Source organism: Orycteropus afer, unplaced genomic scaffold, assembly GCF_000298275.1.
Source record: "Orycteropus afer afer isolate SDZICR_OR568_19922 unplaced genomic scaffold, OryAfe1.0 scaffold00173, whole genome shotgun sequence".
Lineage (NCBI taxonomy): Eukaryota > Metazoa > Chordata > Mammalia > Tubulidentata > Orycteropodidae > Orycteropus > Orycteropus afer.
The window spans coordinates 252,449-272,327 of NW_006921760.1; the positions used below are offsets into that span (position 1 = coordinate 252,449).

The 19,879-nt window shown below is 38.6% G+C and overlaps 1 protein-coding gene across 1 annotated transcript in view; it reads right to left on the reverse strand.

Annotated features, from left to right (window-relative positions):
* Positions 1–19,879, reverse strand: part of COL14A1 (collagen type XIV alpha 1 chain) — a 248,155-nt gene that overhangs the window by 75,091 nt on the left and 153,185 nt on the right. The window contains exons 31-33 of the mRNA XM_042781791.1: positions 18,679–18,837; positions 5,907–5,984; positions 2,448–2,534 (exon numbers count right to left, since the gene is read on the reverse strand). Of these exons, the coding sequence (XP_042637725.1) occupies positions 2,448–2,534; positions 5,907–5,984; positions 18,679–18,837 (324 nt within the window). The remainder of the gene's footprint in view (positions 1–2,447; positions 2,535–5,906; positions 5,985–18,678; positions 18,838–19,879) is intronic.

Sequence of the window (19,879 nt, forward strand, 5' to 3'; positions counted from 1 at the left end):
AACAACAACAACAACAAAAGATGAAGTTCATAGTACACATTTTAACCCCAAAGTATGTCATGTTGATTTTAGCAAAGAAAATTAGGGGAATAAAATAATCTGAATGACACAGTCACTCAAGTCTATCCTCAAAACCTCCTTAAACAGACCCTTGTAAGGATTCTCAGGATCCAGGCACAAATGATTTCCTTCCCTTAGTGTGAAGGCTTGTTCCTGAAAATACATGTGACTCTACCCAAGGCCGTCAATGATGTACCTGTGTGGTAAACTAATTTTGGCCACATAACAGTGAACTTCTAATATCCTGAAGAAAAAGCATCTAGCTAGTACTCTTCCCTAGGAGCTCTGGTAGCAAAGTGCCTAAGGAACGTGACTGCTAACCAGAAGGTTGGCGGTTCAAACCCACCAGCCACTCCTCAGAAAGAAGGGTGGGCATTCTACTTCTGTAGTGACACTGGAAAACCCAAGGAAGGGGTCACTATGAGTTGGGTCCGACTCGATGGCACATAACAACAACAACAAAAATACTCTTCACACCTTAAAAAACCAAACTCACTGCCATTGAGTCAATTCTGACTCATACAACCCCCATTGGGTTTCCAAGACTATAAATCTTTACAGAAGTAGATTGCCCCATCTTCCTTCCAAAGAGCAGCTTGTGGAATTGAACCACTGACCTTCCGGTTAGCAGCCATATGCCATATCCACTATACCACCAGAGATCCCTTTAGTGTGCCTAATAATTGTCAGTTCTCACAAAGACATTTCAGAGATTCCGCACAAGGTAATTTTGAGAGAGACAACACTTTGATCAACTGTACTATATAGTACTGCTTTGTATTTTTCTGAAGGCTGACAGGAAAATTTGGCACAAAGTGGAAAACAAATCTTTGTTTTCAATTCCCAGATTAAACTAAAGACCACACCTTACAGTTGATTAGTTTCAGAATGCATGTTACATATAACATCTTATGTCACGTATTCCTCACAATACCAGTAAGAGGTGGGTCCAGTTGCATTCACGAGGAGCCAGAGGATCATGGGGTTCGATGGCTTGTCTAGTCTCATGATTTAAATGTAACGGTTTTAGAATTACTCCACATCTGCTTTTTGGGATGAAGAGCCTTTAGTTTTTTCAAAAAAGTATCTGGGTTCTATGTCCAGAACTTGAAACAATGTTGTATTACACCAGTGTTGTCAAGAACCTGCTGGGATATGTTTCAGATACATCAGCAGGTTCTCTTCCCTTTCTGTTTATATCAGGAAACACAGTAGACAAGTGAGAGAAAATTATGTTCCTGGTGTCCATCTGGAGTGAGCTTTCACACAGGAAGCCTCCCGCCAGCGTGGGTTATCAACTGCATGTGGCTGACCGTGCTGGGCTCCCCTGGAAAATCTGCGTGCAAGGAGGTCTGGCCTAAGATTATTCCTCCTGCTGGGCCTGGTTTTCTTTACTTGCATAGGAGTCCTCTGCCTGTGTTCTTTGTCATTCTGCCTTGATACATTTGCCATGTCCTGAACACAGACCAGCTATATCATACCTCTCTCAAAGTAGATCGCCCAATCTTCCTTCCGAGGAGTGGCTGGTGGGAGTAAACCTCCAGCCTTCTATTAGCAGTCAAATGCCTTAGGCACTACACTACCAGAGCTCCCCAAGAAACACTTAGAACCCCAGTTTAGCAAGTTAGAAATAAAATGAGCATTTAAACATATTTTTTGTTGTTGTTACATGCCGTCAAGTCGGACCGACTCATAGCCACCCCTTCTTGGATTTCCGAGGCAGTATCACTACGGAAGTAGATTGCCTCATCTTCCTTCCAAGGAGTGACTGGTGGGTTTAAACCGCCAGCCTTCTGGTTAGCAGTCAAGTGCCTTAGGCACTACGCTACCAGAGCTCCCTTAAATATATTACTCAGTAGTAAAAAAAAAAAAAAAAAAAAAAGCATGGTAATTTCAAAGATGGTGTAATTCTTTTCTTTCCCTTCTTTCCTGTAAGAATTTCCATTCAGTAGTGGAAACTTTCACGCTCAGATGGAGTATTTCCTCTGGTGAATTCAAAATCCTCTTTTCTTCTGTGTCAGCTTTGATACAGTATGGGCAAAGGGATGGTTGAAAAGTACAAGCAGAGGGCCAATATTTGCAACATTCAGACTGAAAATAAACCACAGTAGTTTAAAGGGAAGATTCTGAATATATGGCAATGAGAGGTAGTGTGGCGTAGTGGATAACAGTATCATCTGTCAAGGAGACTTGGAACTGAATCCCAGCTCCACCAAGCTGTATTCTTTAGGCAAGTTACTTAACATCTCTGAGCCCCAGTTTACTCACAGCATCAAGCAAATAACAGGTGTAGCATTTAGCAGAGTGACCAACATGAGTAGGTGCCTGCTAGTTATTAATGTTAAAAACATTCAATCCATAGGAAGCCCAAACTAGACAGGACTTACTGGTGGGCCTGCTGGTCCCAGAGCCCCTTTGCTGATTTCAGAGCAGGAGCAGGAACGTGGAAGGTCTGGGCAGGTCTCTTCATCCCTCTGAGGAAAGAAAATAGCATGCCTGTTAATAAATAAGGCAGTCTACACAAACAGCTTTCTTGACACAACACTTTTTAAGATGTATTTATTTATTTGAGATTATTCTCTCCTGATTACAAATCTTTTCTGTAAAGGAAAGATGGATGGTTTCTAGGAATATCAAGGGAATGCTGATAAAAGCCACCTAGGAATCCAGGTGGAAACATAAACTCAAAAAAACAAAACAAAACAAACCCACTGCATCAAGTCCAACTCACAGTGACCCCCCACTAGGTTTCCAAGTCTGTAAATCTTTATGGAAGTAGATTGCTTCATCTTCCTCCCATGGAGCAGCAGGTAGATTTGAACTGCTGACCTTCTAGTCAGCAGCCAAATGCCTTACCCACTACACCACCTGAGCTCCTTTTAAGTGTAAAGTGAGTGCAAAAAATATCTTGGCTGCCATTTCATTCAGCTGAAGTAACAGTACACTATGCACTAATGGTCTTGGAAATTTTCTTCATATCACATCATTTTTTCCTTTTCAAAGGTTAAAAGGAAACTTGTTGGAATGGCCAATCAAAACAACCACATCTACATGAAAACAAATAAAGAAACAAAACTGGTGTCCAAATAACGTCACCAATTCCCTGTGACAATTTTCATGACATCTCACATTCCTTGGCAGAAAACAAGAAAAACCTCACAGCATCAATCTAAAGCTTTGTGATGGATGTCAGTGTTCTTCTCTCTTGGAGAATTTTGTTGCCATGTGACATTGCAAAATAGATTATGAATGTCAAGCTGAATGAATTTGAGTGTGTTCCTGGAGTGTCCAGAAAGACAGAGCACCTGCTGATGTTATTGAACAGCTGGTGACTATCCCATTTGAAACAGCAGCCAAAGAGAACTCAATACCGGGATAGGGAACCACAGAACCCGACCCCAAACCAAAACCTGTTGTTGTTGTTACATGTCGTCGAGTCAGACCCGACCCATAGCGACCCTTTCTTGGGTTTCCGAGGCAGTATTACTATGGAAGTAGATTGCCTAACCTTCCTTCTGAGGAGTGGCTGGTGGGTTTGAACCGCCAGCCTTCTGGTTAGCAGTCAAGTGCCTTAGGCACTATGCTACCAGAGCTACCAACCAAAACCTACTGCTGTTGAATTGATTCCAGCTCACAGCGTCCCTATAGGACACAGTAGAACCGTCCCATAGGGTTTCCAAGGCTGTACATCTTTACAGAAACAGACTGCCCTATCTTTCTCCTGTGGAGCAGCTGATGGGTTTGAATCACCGGCCTTTCGGTTGGCAGCCGAGAGATTTAACCACTGCACCACCAGGGCTCCTCAGAACCTCATAGGGTTCATCAACTCCTCTGGAGTGTGAGAAAATGAGCTTCATTACTTAAAGCTTTAGGGGGAAGTATGGTTAGAGCTGAATGGCGCACAGATGATAGTTAAATTGACAAGTTGAAAATGCTCTGCGTCTCTGGAAGATGCACAACAGAAACCCCAAAATGCTCGAGCAGTTGGCCCACTCTGCAGAAACTCTTCTTAAATGTTGAATAACAGTTCAAGGTTTCAGCTCATCTCAAGAAAATCTCCTGCTAACAAAGCTGGCCTGTTATCAGGCCAGCTAGAGTAAAATACGAAGTTAAGTATCCTGAATGATCCCTAAAGTAAGGCTGACAGCAGGCCACCTGTGACCCCAGACTGAGTCTCAATAATGCTTTTGCCAGTGCTATGGACTTCATCTTTGCCCACATCTCTCCACCATGAAAGGAATGCATCTCCACTGATAAAAATGAGGAGGAAATTCTTGAGGTAGCTCAGGTCCTTCCCAGGAGAAGCTGTGTCATAGTTTGCCTGATACAACATAGCATTCTGACAATTTCCCCTTTAATTTCTGATCTTTTGCACTTGAGCATAACATCAGTGTCTGTGATTTAATTCGTCATTGGACTGGGCAATCTACTTCCACAGTGATACTGCCCCAGAAACCCTAGGAAGGGTTGCTATGAGTCGGGTCTGACTCCATGGCAGTGAGTCTGAGAGTTCAGTAAACACTTGTTTTGAAGAAGAAAGAGTAAGTCAATTCTTTCTTAAGCTTACTGTCTGCACCGCCCAGGGCCCTTTCTTAATCACTATCACCATAAATTTACTGCCTGCTGAGTGTGGCTTTTTTTTTTGGTAGATGTGGTGATGTGTAAGAACTTCAACAGTCATCAAATCAATTAGACTCCATGAATGCTTTTCCTGGCTCACTCTCCAGATTTTAAATATTAAGATATGATGACTGTCCAACCATAACAGTGTCATCAATTTCTGCTGACTCCTAAGGATACTAAAATATGAATTCATTTTTCTGTTTTTACATATAGAGGTATACTTCCATGAAATTGCATGAGTATTAATGATGAGGGGGAAAAAAAAAGGTAACATTTTCTAGTAACATCATATAGATTATATCAACCGTGATTGCAGTTCAAAAAACATGTGCCCAGCAACCCTGGGGAACTATAGGCACTGTAAAGGAGAGCTGGTGGCATAGTGCCTAAGGCATCTGACTGCTAACCAGAAGGTTGGTGGTTCAAACCCACCAGCCACTCCATGGAAGGAAAACTGGGCAATCTACTTCCATAATTTAAAATTTCAAGGCTAACACAGCACATTTAACATTCACTGGACTTTACCTAGACTACAAACTCTAGGTAGTCCATAGTTTCAACATTTGTTTCTGAAACACTCTTCTCAATGATGTGAATCATTTTAAAGCCAATGTTTTCAGCTGTTGCTGAGAATGAATGAAAAGCAAGTACCATACGAAAAATCAGTATGGAACAAGGAGTGAGGGTGGTGGGTGGGATATCCAATCGGAAAAGTTACGTAGTGCCCAATATGCACACATATACCATTAGCAAGTAATTGTGGTTATTGAAGAATGAAAAATTAATTTTTTCTTTCATTGTATGTGTATTTTTTTCTATACAATTTCTAAATAGCTAAGACATAAATACTTTCTAAGTTATTTGGACCTAATTAATAAATGGAACTGTTAGGTGTATCTTTTAAGTATTTTTCTGGGGTTAGCATAAAAAATTATTGAGATACTTAGGCCTCTGTGAACAAGAAATTTAGGGACATCTGCACTACGTGTACACAGCACCCCTTGGAGTTGTGCAGTATAGACCTTGCATGACCATAGGTAGGTAGTGGCCCTGGTGTAATGATCCCAACATGTCTCCTTAGCCTCTTACTAATATTAATTCTCATCACAATGAATTATCTCTGACAGGAATGTGGAGAAATAGCCCTTCAGCTTCAGAGAAAATGGAGTATGATTTTTAAATCTTTCAAGGAAGGACAGACTAAATAACAAAAGCATTCTTACCAGGCCTGGAAGTTCACAGCATTTGTCTTTACTGGCCCACGATGTGGAACAAACAATATCAAACATCTGTAACTGGAACTGAATTTTAAAAAGAAAATTGTCACTCAAAAGATACCAAGATACATTGTGTTCATGATTATGATGATGTCATATTATATATCACCCTAACAGAGCATCAGTAACTTTACAACACTACAATAAGCAAATAAAAAGTAACTTCAATGATATCAAGGTAATTTTGTTCCTCGAACACACAGTGATGTCAGACTTTGTCTATAATTATTCCTTCCACTTCTAAATCCCCTTACTTAGCACAGCCCTCCCTCTCCCACCTCTGCCTAAAGAGCAAGCTTAGCTCCTCTGTTGAAGTCTTCCCTTCACTGGTCATCACAGTTTCTACTAATGCCTCTGTATTCACACAACGCTCCATATGTCTCGTTTACGGCACATCTTCCACCACAGCATATGTTATTTATATTATCTGCTCCTTCGCATGTGAACTTTTCATGAAACAGGTAATCACTTAATCATCTTTCCCCTCTGCACCCCTGATCATAATAACATGTGGATATAATAGGTATTCATAAAATCTCATTGAATTAATTCTAACTTCATTCGGTCACTCACACATTCAGCAAATTTTTCTTTAGTGCATGATGTAACCTTTGTAAACCTGAGGATATGAAAATGACCAAAACCAGAGCCCTGCCATCAAAGAACTCACCGTGTTGAGGAGACAGACCCATAAACTACTGTATATAATGGGGTAAGTGTCATGATAGAGTCACATATAGGATTGTGAGAACCTGTGTTAAATGGATTCTCATTTAAGCCATTGATTATGCTGTAAATATTTTGACAATCTCGCTCTACTCATGTTCTTGGCAATTACTCAATCTACTGTTTGAAACATAGAGAAACATCATTATACAGGCATGTGCTGCAGAACATCCATTCAGGCAACATGCAACCAGACACCATCTTACCACATATACATCATGGTTCCAACCCCCACAAAGAATGAAACATTTGAGGTACATACAATGGTTCATGGTAACAAATAGCTACTACTTTGCAATGGGCATTACATTACTACTATTATTAATGTACTACTATTATTACTGTGGGAGCTCTGGTAGCATACTGCCTAAGGCACTTGACTGCCAACCAGAAGGCTGGCGGTTCAAACCCACCAGCCACTCCTCAGAAGGAAGGTAAGGCAATCTACTTCCATAGTGATACTACCTCAGAAACCCAAGGAGGGGTCGCTATGAATCAGGTGCAACTCCACGGCACATAACAACAACATTATTGCTGTATTATCATGTAAAGATGCTTTAGTGTATCTGAAAGTGTTTATGCAGTGTTTTTTTATGCACAGAAAGGTAGATTATATACTAAGACAAACATTTGATAACGTTAGATACAAACCATACCTAAAGTTCTCAATTTATGTACAAATTCAACTTAAAGACAGACTTAGGAATGGAACTTATTCATAATCCAGGGTCTGCCTGTATAGAATATGCTGTTCACACAATGTCCAAATCACACAATGTCCTATTCCACAGAATGTATGGTGGACATTAAGTGACACATGATGGTATTATCATTAAGGACTACCAACAATTTAATGACCCATTAAAATTTTAACTATTTTTAGATTTTTAATATTAGGCATATTATGTTTCTTCCTATATGGTTTTCAAATACTACATGTATCATCGATTACAAAGCTGGGAAAAGGATAGAGGTCCGTTTCATTTTAAGGCTGTAACAGTCTTCCACAAGTGATGTTTCCAGGGATGGAAACCCTTGGTACTTGATTTCCTTCTAAGGAATACTACTCACCCTTTGTCAACCTAAAGGTCTCAACAGATAGAAATGAGAATGCCTGAGTAGATAGTATGACCAAAATAAATAGGTTATTAAAAATACATGCAATCCAATCTGGAAAAAAACTACATACTGTAAGATTCTGACTAAATAAGATTCTAGAAAAGGCAAAACTATAAAGACAGTAAAAAGGTCAGTGGTTGCCAGGGATTCAGGGGAGGGGAGGAGGGATCAACAGATGGCGCACAGGGCATTTTTAGGGAAGTGAAACTATCCCTCCGATACTGTACTGATAGATACATGCCATTATGCATTTGACAAAGCCCAGAGGACTATACAAGACAAAGAGCTAACCCTAATGTAAATTATGGACTCTAGTGAATACCAGTGTATCAATATTGGTCCATCAATTGTAACAAAGGTACCACCTGGGTGTAAGATGTTAACAATAGGAGAAACAGTGTGCAGGGGATGGGAAGGTATATGAGAGCCTTCTGTACTTTCTTTGTAAATCTTAAATGGCTTTTAAAAAAATAAAGTATATTTAAAAAAAGAAGAAGAAGAAGAAGAAAGAAAAAGAGCTGCTTATGTACAACCAAACACCTCATGGGATTTGGTTCCTTGGTTGGAAAGTTTAGATTCATGGTTTATTGGGACATCTCAGTTACATGGGCTAATGTTTAGTGCTTAGTGTTTAGTGCTTCTGTTCTATCTCCTAGTTCCTTGCACAGTGCCTAGGGTCTCAAGAGAGGGGGAAGGACAGTCAGGAATAGGAGGAGGATATGATGGCTAATTGCCTCCACGAACAACCGCCTCTTTTACCATGACACCAGAAGAAGTGGAGGGTTCTGTTGCCAACTGCTGCCCAACTACCATTATGGAATATTTTGATCAAAGAATCCATAGATGAATCCTGATCAAAAGCAGGGGAATGCAGAACAGATTTCCAAATTCTCATAGACTCTAGACTTTCTGGAGCCAGGAAGGGTAGAGAAACCCCTGAAACTATTTGACCTGAGATGATCTTTAAACCTTAAACCAAAAATATCACCTGAAGTCTCCTTAAAACCAAAAAATAGTTTAGCTTATCTAGTAAAAAAGGTCTGCCTTGAGGATTACACTCCTTTAAGAACTATCTATATGGGACCAAATCAACAATAGCAACTTGAAAGGTTAGATAGGAACCTCAGTGGGCAGTGACTTGATGTTAATGAGGGAGGAACAACTCAGAACAGGGGGGTTGGATGGTTGCACAACTTGAAAAAGTAACTAAATGGTATGTGTAGAAACTGTTGAAAGGGTGTATGTTTTGCTGTATACGTTCTCAACAACAACAAAATTAATACAAGTTAAAAAGAAAAAGATTATGCAGTGTCACAAAAGAGCCAGTCCTATCCAGCAGAAAGAGAGATCAGACTTTCTCTTTACACCCAGGAAGAAACGTGCCTTGCAGCCAGTATCAACCCCAATCTAGTTTTCCAAGGTCAATAACATTATTCTTGAAGTTTAAAAGCAGATTCACTAGTCCAGGCATCATGCTTCCTTGTTTCTATGTACATCTGTGGACACTTTGAGTAAATACATGCAAGGCCTGCTGCTCTCTTTTCTTACACCATTTAAAACTTTCTTTTCAAAGGGTGACCTATCTGAGCCTGTGCAGGACAACCATACGACAAAAATATAACCTTGAAAATATTTGCTAGGTACCGATGAGTCATCTCCAACTCATAGCAACCTTATGCACAGCAGAACAAACCACTGACCGGTCCTGGGCCAGCCTCACGATCCTTGCAATACATGAGCCCATTGTTGCAACCACTGTGTCAATCTATCTCATTGAGGGCTTTCACCTTCTTTGTTGACCCTCCACTTTACCAAGCATGATATCCTTCTCCAGGGAATGGTTCCTTCTGACAACATGACCGAAGTAGGTCAGATGAAGTCTGGTCAATTCTCACTTCCAAGAGGAGCATTCCTGCTGCACTTCTTCTAGAACAGGTTTGTTAGTCCTTCTACCAGACCATGGTACTTACTCTTAGCATTCTCCAACACCACAACCACAAAAGCATCAACTCTTCTTCAGTCTTCCTAATTCATTGTCCAGCTCTCACATGCATAAGAGGTGACTGAAAATACCATGGCTCAGGTTAGGCATATCTTAGTCTTCAAGGAGACATCTTTGCTCTTTAACACCTGAAAGAGGCTTTTTGCAGATATGCCCAATGCAATAGGTCATCTGATGTCTTGACTGCTGCATCCACTGGTGTTGATTTTAGAACCAAGTAATATGAAATCTTTGACAACTTCAATCTTTTCTCCATTTATCATGAAACTATTTATTGGTCCAGTTGTGAGGATTTTTGCTTTCTTTATATTGAGGTGTAATCCATACTGCAGATTGTAGTCTTCAATCTTCATCAGTAAGTGCTTCAAGTCATCCTCACTTTCACCAAGCAAAGTTGTGTCTCTGCATATCGCAGGTTGTTAATGAGTTTTCCTCCGATCCTGATGCCACGTTCTTCTTTGTATAACCCAGTTTGTCAAATTATTTGCTTGGCATACAAGTTGAATAAGTATGGTGAAAGGATACAACTCTGACACCCTCCTTTCTTGATTTTGAACCATGTAGTATCCCCTTGTTCTGTTCAAACAACAGACTCCTGGTCTATACACAGGTTCCTCATGAGTACAATTAAGTGTTCTGGAATTCCCATTCTTCTCAATGTTATCCACAATTTCCTTTGATTCACACAAACGAATGCTTTTGCATAGTCGATAAAACACAAGTAAACAACTTTCTGGTATTCTTTGCTTTCAACTGAGATCTATCTGACATCAGCAATGATATCCTTCATTCCACATCCTTTTCTGAATCCAGCTTGCATTTCTGAAAGCTCTTTGTCAATATGCTTCTGCAGCTATTTTTGAATTATCTTCAGTAAGATTTTACTTGCATGTGATATTAATGATATTGTTCAATAATTTCCATATTCTTGGGATCACCTTTCTTTGGAATGAGTACAAATATGAATCTCTTCCAGTCAGTTGGCCAGGTAGCTATCTTCTAAATCTCTTGGCATGGCCAAGTGAGTGCCTCCAGTGGGACATCCGTTTGTTGAAACATCTCAGTGGGTATTTGGTCAATTCCCGGAACCTTGTTCTTCACCAATTCCTTCAATGCAGCTTCAACATCTTCCTTCAATACCATTGGTTCTTGATCATATGCCATCTCCTGAAATGGATGAACATCGACCAGTTCTTTTTGGTACAGTGACTCTGTGTATTCCTTCCATGTTCTTTTGATGCTTCCTGCGTCATTCAATATTTTGCCCATAGAATCTTTCAATATTTCAACTCAAGGCTTAAATTTTTTCCTTAGTTCTTTCAGTTTGGAAACTGCTGAGCATGTTCTTCCCTTTTGGTTTTCTAACTCCAGGTCTTTGCACATTCTATTCTAGTAACTGGCTTTGTCTTCTTGAGCTGCTCTTTGAAATCTTCTGTTCAGCTCTTTTATCTTGTCATTTCTTCCATTTGCTTTAGCTACTATCCACTCAAGTGCAAGTTTCAGTCTCTTCTGACATCCATTTTGGTCTTTTCTTCCTTTCTTGTCTTTTTAATGACCTCTTTCTTTCTTCATGGATGATGTTTTTGATGTCATCCCTTCTTCTGGTTTTCAGTCATTGGTGTTCAGTGCATCAAATCTATTATTTAAATGGTCTCTAAATTTAGGAGGGATATCATCAAGGTCATATTTTGGCTCTCGTGGACTTGTTTTAATTGTCTTCAACTTCAATGTATACTTAAACATGCATATGAGCATGTTTAAATTTCTAAAAAGAAAACATTTTTTACAAGAACATTATTCCTCATTTTATTAACAACAATAAAAATATCTCCAGGGACAGAGGGGTTAGGAGGGCTATGGAGCCAGAATGCTTGAGTGTAAATCCTGACTCACTCACTCACAAGCAGAGTTATTTTGAACAAGTTACTCATGGTCTTGAAGTCTCAGTTTTCTCATCTGGTAAATCATTCTAATAATAGTAGCTATTGATATGGATATTACAAAGATGAAATGAATTAATACAGGGAATATTTAGAACATCTTTATTATAAATAACTGATATCATTTTGAAATTCTACGCACAGCCCTTTCACAACTGCATTCTTTAAGGTGCAAACTCAAACTCAACACACCACTGTGGAGTCAGATCTGACTCATAGCGGCCCCTCCTTGTGTTTCTGAGGCAGTATCACTACGGAAGTAGATCACCCAACCTTCCTTCCAAAGAGTTGCTGGTGAGTTTGAACCACCAGCCTTCTGGTTAGCAGTCAAGTGCCTTAGGCACTATGCCACCAGAGCTCCCCTTTAAGGTGCAGAAGTATATAATCTGGATGTAAAATAAAAAATTGACTCAAACTCAAAGTGATACAGCATTGAGGGCAGAAAATTAATAGTGATTTGTTTCCACAATAATCACATTATTTGTTTGATGTTTGGTTGAGAAAAAACTTAGCAAATAACAAAAACTACGATAGCAACCAAAATTTATTAAAAACCTACTGTGTGCACAAGGCCCTACACTAAACACTGCAAATTTATTAGGTGCTAAATGTTTATCTGAAAAGCGTTAAGAAGGCCTGGTGCATATTGGAGCTAGTGAAAGGTCTTCTCAGTAAATCTTTCCATTCACAAAAAAAAAAAAAAAAAATCACTTAATCTTCAGATTATGACTATGAGCTATGAGAATAGTAATGTCTATTCTTTTTTGTAAATTATGATTTAGGCTGAAAGAATTTGAGTAATTTAAAGCCATGCTGAAAGCTTAGCTTCAGTTGGGATTTGAATAGCACACTTCATTTTCTTGTGGTTGATTCTGCAGTAAATGAATCTTTGGGCTAATGTCTGAAATGCAGAGACCCCAACCTAACCTTACAATGCCATTTTATCTGGGAACATTTATTAAAAGAGGCCTATGCATGATGACAGCATTAGACTGATTCGGTTACGTACACAAATCATTCATCCATTATGGAAGTTTCCATTTCTGAATAGAGCCCTCAACATAAAACCATGTTCGTGAATGGAAAGATTTACTTACAGCAAGGCCTTTCACTAACGCCAATAAGAAAGCACAGACTTTCTTAACATTTTTCAAATAAACATTCATCACCCAGTAAGCTGTAACACAAAAATGTCTACACACAAACCTTTGGCTAGACTTTTGCATATGGAGATATTGGGATCTTATGAGCACGTTTTATTTATTCAAGGAGTTGAATGCCTACTAAGAACTTAATGAAGCCAGAAGTATCGTTTGCGGAATGCTATGTGGGTTGTCTGTTCTTTCAAATTAGATGGAGGCCACAGCCTTTTCTTTGTGAGTACAACCAATTTATTCATAATCATGTACAATCATAATATCTTAGGTTCCTCAGCCATTACTTAGAGACATTTCTTCTAAGCCACATTTCTGGGGATTGATTTAAAAGACGAAACAAAACAAAAAAACTCTCTGGCTTTTATTCTAAAAGCTATGACATACATATTTGTACCAATTAGGAGATAATACAGAAATTGTATGTCAAAGGATCTCATATTTGGGTGTCTTAAAATGTAAGGCAATGTCTAAAATAAATCATACATATTTCAGGAAACTAATGCAAGAAGGCAGCCCCTTTTTACTGTTAGTTTTTTTCTTTGTAACTAAAACATTATTTTAAAAAATATCTGTGCACACACAAAAAAGAGAGAGACATACTCTCCAACTTTCACTTTTTATAATCTCTTTCAAGGGACTAGTTAGTCAACCACAAATGCTCATTTTTCATTTTAGACATTTTTGTCTGGGTGTAGCACAAAAAGCAAGCCATTTGGGGTCAAATGTTAGCATGCAAATAAGATTAAAATATTTCTCAGCAATTGAGTCACCATGATCTGTGAATGGAAATTAAAATTCCCCCTGACTCCATTTTCCGCTCAATACCAGATGTCATCCCTCTTGTTTTAAGCATAACATAGTTCAATTTACAATTTGAAATCAATCCAGACTTGAATTGATACACATATTCTGAGTATTTTACGTTGCACACGAATACCAAAAAAAGTGCATTGGGCTTAAGAGTTAGGAGGCAGAGACCATGCTCTGCTTCTATTGGATGTTAACTTTTATTGACTCCATATCAAAACTAAGATGAAGTAAGCACTTGCCATTTGTCAAGCAAAGAACTTAGTGTTTTCACATGGTTGTAATCAATTCACTAAAAAATGAGCCATGAAGGTGCTAATTGAATTAGGATTTGAAAATCAGTCACTGTTTTACTTGTTGGTAGCATATTAGAATGTTTAGGTATGGACAGATTTTGAGGGGTGGGATAGTTTGATCATTTTTACTTTCGAGGTCTTAATTCAAATAATGATGAGCCTTTGAACATGTGAGTGATCACACAGGGCATACGGTCCCTGGTGCAAACCAGGCTCCTTTCTCTGCCTTAACTTATGTAATCAACTTAGTTTGACCTGATGGAAGAAAGCACTAGAATAGAAGGCAGGTAACCTTATGTGAGTCAGGTATAGTCTCCTATCTTCCTTTCCTCACTCTCTGGGAAGGATTATCTTCCTAAATTCATCAAGTCTTAGTTTCTGCATCTATAAAGTGGAGATAATAAAAGGATCTCTTCCTAGGGTTATTAGAGAATTAAATGAAATAATCTCATAAAAGTACATACCACTGAGCTCATAGTACCAAACCAAACTCACTGCTGTTGTGTCAGATCCAACTCATAGTAACCTCTCCTTGGGTTTCCAAGGCGGTATCACTACAGAGGGAGATTGCCTAATCTTCCTTCTGGAGCTTATAGTGGGCATTCAATAACTATCAGGTACTGTTATCATTTTAAGACATTCTGGTGGCACAGCAGTTAAGACATTCAACTGTCCAAAAGGTCAGAGGTTCTAATCCACCAGCCACTCCATGGTAGAAAGATGTGGCAATCAGCTTCCATGAAGATTTACAGCCTTGGAAACCCTATGGAGCTGTTCTACTCTGTCCTATAGGGTGGCTATTAATCAACTTGATGGCAGGGTTTTTTGTTTGTTTGTTTTGTTTTTAATCATTGTAAGGATTAACAGATAATTCATGTGAAACACACAATCAATTCCTTATAATTTAACAACGTTCATTTCTGTTGGCTCATTGACTAGTCTGTTGATTCTTATATTAAACCAAAGAAAACCAAAACCACTGCCATTGAGTCAGTTCTGACTCAGGGAGACACCCATTGGGTTTTTGAGGTAGTGAATCTTTACGGGAGTAGATTGCCCATTCTTGCTTCCATGGAGTGGCTGGTGGGTTTGAACCACCAACCTTCTGGTTAGCAGTTAGATACCTTAGGCACTGTTATCAGAGCTCCATCTAAAAGCTGTATCTCAGTAAATAAAATTATAGGCAACTGCATGGCATGACATATATTTCTCTTTTATTTTGTATAGCAAAGGTCTAAATAAATATTATAATTACATAAGTTTTCAATTTTAAAAGGTGGAAGAAAGACACTAAGAAGCAAGATCTCATGTCAGAAGCTCAAACTTCTTTTTAGAATCATCTCTGATTGGCAACATTATCATTTCATTAGATAACAGAATAAGGTCAAAGAAACCTTTCTTTGGTGAAGGAGAACAACATCCTTCAGTTTCTTCCCACATGCGTTTTAATAGCAAAGTTAAGCCTGCTTGTTAGTTTTGCCCCACTAGGGACTGTCATTGCCTATAAGATCCTGAACTGCTTAACACAAGTTGTTTTTATTACAAATGTGAGTAATTTCAAGGCAGTAGCAACTGACTCCCCAAATCCATTAATCTAGTCTCAACTCAATTTTGGTTTAAAAAGACTATGTTTTCTTTAAAGACTGCATCTTCCATCATCTGGCATTTTTGAGTCATTCTGAATTTGCCAGGAACTTCTCTAAGTTACTAGTCCCTCACCTATGATGATTGCTCCTCAATCAGGAGCCTGCACAGCACACATTCCTTTTTATTGGTCATTGAGGGGATCTGGAGTCAGATGTATATCAAGATTATGTTAGCAATCTGATTTCTAAATAAAAAATGGAAGACAGGATTCTCTCATTTTGTGCTGAAACAATTAAGTCATAGCTCCAAAAAAGCAAGTCTGAGTCTCCAATCACATTCTTGAGAGCTAATCTAATATCATCTATTTCAACATAATCAAATTCTCCAATAAGTGGGCAGACTAAAATTCTACTTAGCAATCCTTTGTAGACTTCTGGAATCTAACAAAAGCCACTACTTTTTTCCCACTAGCCTTACAAAGAACTCTTTAATTATTGACTTTTATAAATTCCCCTTTGTCTACTCTTGGTCAGAACTTAGTGTGCTCTCTCTGTTTAATTCTTTTCTTTCATGGCCAGAAGTAAAGACTTATTGATGACAGACTTGAAACCTACAGGCACTTTTGCTTTCAGAAATAAAGTCTTTGACATTTAATCAGTCAGATACTTGGAATACAATTATTATTACATACAGTATAATTTGTAATACAACAATAAAAGTGTAATTGTACAATACAAATTGTAATTAGGAGAAAGTATGCTATACATTACTAGAACGTTCTCAATGCCACACATGGAATACAATATACAGGTATGCATCACTTAACTTCCGTTCAGGCAAGTTCATTCGAGTAATTCCCACCTATACATTAGTGGTCCTATAAAGTTTTGTTTTGTAAAGGGAAACCAGCTCTCCCTTTTATTATTATCATTATTATTTTCCCCTAATGGTTTTAAAGACCTCAAATCCAGACTTTTACAGCACTGTACCATGGGTGGTTTATAGGCAGGTGAGGCTTTGGCTCTGTCTAGCGGGCAGGGCTGGGTGCACTCCACTCTCTCCTTGCTCACTTCCTCTCACTCCACTGCTGCTAATGCTCCTCTGGCCATTCACCCACCTTAGTGGAGGCAGCAGCTGCAGTGGCAGCAGAGACGAGGAAGATGGTGGGAACAGGCTCCCACAAGGTTTTAATATAGTGTTTGCACAACGCCCAAATTACAGAACGCCCTATTTCACAGAACATATCATGGATGTTAAGCAATGCATACCTGTCTATACCAAACAAAATTTTAAGAAATGACATCATACAATTCAAATGGCCAATATTCTGATCAATTTATATCAAATATCCCTTGACAACTTATTCTACACATAGAAATTTATTAGATACTGTGGTGTGGGCCATAAGAGGGTGGATGCAAACGAAGACCATGGCGTGGTTTCTATTTGGGGGAATTTACACCTTGCCTAAGGAGGAGACATAGCTATATGAAAGGGTGAGAATACATGACTACCAAAAACCAAGTGATACGTGCTAGAGTTGGAGAGGTGAGAGAGCAAAGTGGGATGGAGAAGGTATTACTGAATTCCTTCAATAAAAGTAGCTACTAATCACTGAATGCTGACTGTGTCAGGGATTTTATATGCATTATTCCTCAAATAAAAAAGAAGGGAATACCACATAGTTTGGGCCCAGCATTTCGTATACCTAGAATTGTTTCTCTTTCCTAATCTGAATCCATTCATTCACCCAAGCATCCATTAATTCATGCAAGGTAACTTTAGTCTGCTAATTTTTATGAATTCCTGAGTGGGCTATTATGGGAGTATCTTCCATTAGGCAGAAGATGGCATATTTCTGAATTCACATCAAATGCTGCTCGTGAAGGGAAGGGAACTCCACAGTACCACATATATATTTTTCAAAGTCCTCACCATCAGTGAAAAAGAAGAGAGCCTTCAGTATCTTTTCATATTCTCTCTTTCTATATATGTAATCTATAGATCTCCAAACCAAAGTAAAAACAAAAGTAATTTTAAAGAGACTTCAAACCTCAGTGTAAAATGAATTAGCACACATTTGTCGAGGTCTGAAAGCATAAATGTCCCATAGACACAAGGGTTTCCCCTGTCTTCCCTGGGACCATTTTCTGATGTGAAGTCAACAGGGTTAGACTAGAGCATGGGATTAGAACTATGATCCATGAAGCTCCCTTAGGGGCCACTGGAAGGTGGGGCTCTCTGCTATTCCATGTCCCCTCCCATTTAGTCAGCATGAGTCTGTTTTAATTTTATTTATTTACTGATTTGACATAGCATAAGGTTTCATTTATATAAAGTGATCTTTAACTTTTAAAACTTTCAGAACCACCAGATCTTTCAACCATTCCCTAATAGGTGGTTAATTCTACAGATTTATTAAAGCAGAAGATAACAGCAGTGACTCATAACTAGTTTGAGTATTCTACTGTATAGAAGAGAATGCAGATCAGCACAGTTGGAATTGCTTACAAGAATCAAAATCTTTCAGGCTACTGGGTTCTAATTATAGGTGACTCAAATTAGAGAATGTTCCTAATGAGCTGTAAATTCATGGTGTTAAACAAAACTCTTTGTGCATGACTGTTTTTTGTGGATAGTGAGTGAGGGGAATGTCATTCTTTTGCCAGTTGCAAGTCTCCCGGTCTTAAATTCTATGTTACATACATGAAAAATGCCTACATTTAACTTGAATAAGGGAATTAGGTCAGTTTGCTGTGTATTATAGCCACATATTGTATGGATTTTTACTGGCCTATAAATGAGTTTGTCTACTGCTTGATTCTCATTAACAAACTATGCCAAAACCATTAGATAATTAATATTTCACTATTTTAATTTGAAAATGTATTTAGAAAATATATAGCCTAATTCCTGGAGCATTCACCTTAAAACACAGCAGAGACATACCATCAATCTATCCATCCGTCCACCCACCCACCCATCCATCCAGTACATTTACTTCCTGGAAAATAGCTAAGTACACTTTTGAAATATTTTTTTCTTCTATAGCAATAACACAGCCTCACTTGTTTATCTACTTACTGGTACAGAGTTTCCTTTCGGGTCTCGTGATCTAACCATTCTCCCCAGGACTTCCACACCATCTGATGTGATATTAGACGATGCATTTATTGCTTTCTCATCCACTTGCTTGCAGTCAATAATCACTTTGGCCAAAGTCTTGCTGACAACAATGTGTAGCTGAGTGAAAATAAAGATGTTTTAGGGGGTAAGACACAGGAGGCAATATCACTTCAACTTGTATAACTGGTTGACTTATCACTAAAAAGAAAAAAAGAGAAGGAATCCCATTACCAAATGTTCTACTGGAGTAGAAGGGTTCCACTTGTACCACCTTGGCAACTTTCACACTTTCAAGAACCACCCCTACTTTTACTTACTTAACACTTTTCTTTAAAATGATTTTAAAATGATTCACTTTTAAACACTAGCTGTATATCAAGCCAATAATATCTGAAATATGTGTCTATGGGGCACAGGTGTTTTCAAGATAGATGAATCCATTATGCCTTTTCTTAATACACATTAAAATAACACAAAAATACTAAACAAAACAAAAACACTTGTTGATTTACTACCAAAACTTATCTAAGGTACCCCAGTAATGGCTGACAAACCACACTTTGTACTTGTTCAGGGTGCAGAGAGAAGAGCTAGAATCAGATGCGGAAGTGGTAACACTTTCTAGACAACTTTGACCCAGAAGAAATAAATCCCTTTGGGTTAATGTACGGTTCTGTTTTCTGAAACTGGAATCTTTAATCTGAAGGCAAGTGGACTTATTTTAAGGCATTTTTGTGAGGATTTGTCCAATTTTGTGTTATCATTTAGATGATCATCAAAGGTAAGTATAATCTAGATGAACGGGGTGATCTCATTGTGACCAAATTCTGGCACAAAATTTCAGTGCTCCCACATGCATTTCAGTTTATGACTGGGCTTGTCCCATGAACACCATTTGTTTGTGGCAGGCGAGTGAGCTAAAAGAGGTGGAATGAATAGGTAGGTAATAATTTCACATCATGTGAAAGCCACAAGAAATCACAAAGAGCTAAGAGATCTGGTAGTCCAAAGAGAAAATTACTGGGTAATATGAATCATGACAGAAAAATTACCGCAGCTTGTACTATATTCACACTGTGAGTGTTGTTGTTGTTATGTGCCGTCGAGTCGGCCCCGACTCATAGCGACCCCTCCTTGGGTTTCCGAGGCAGTATCACTA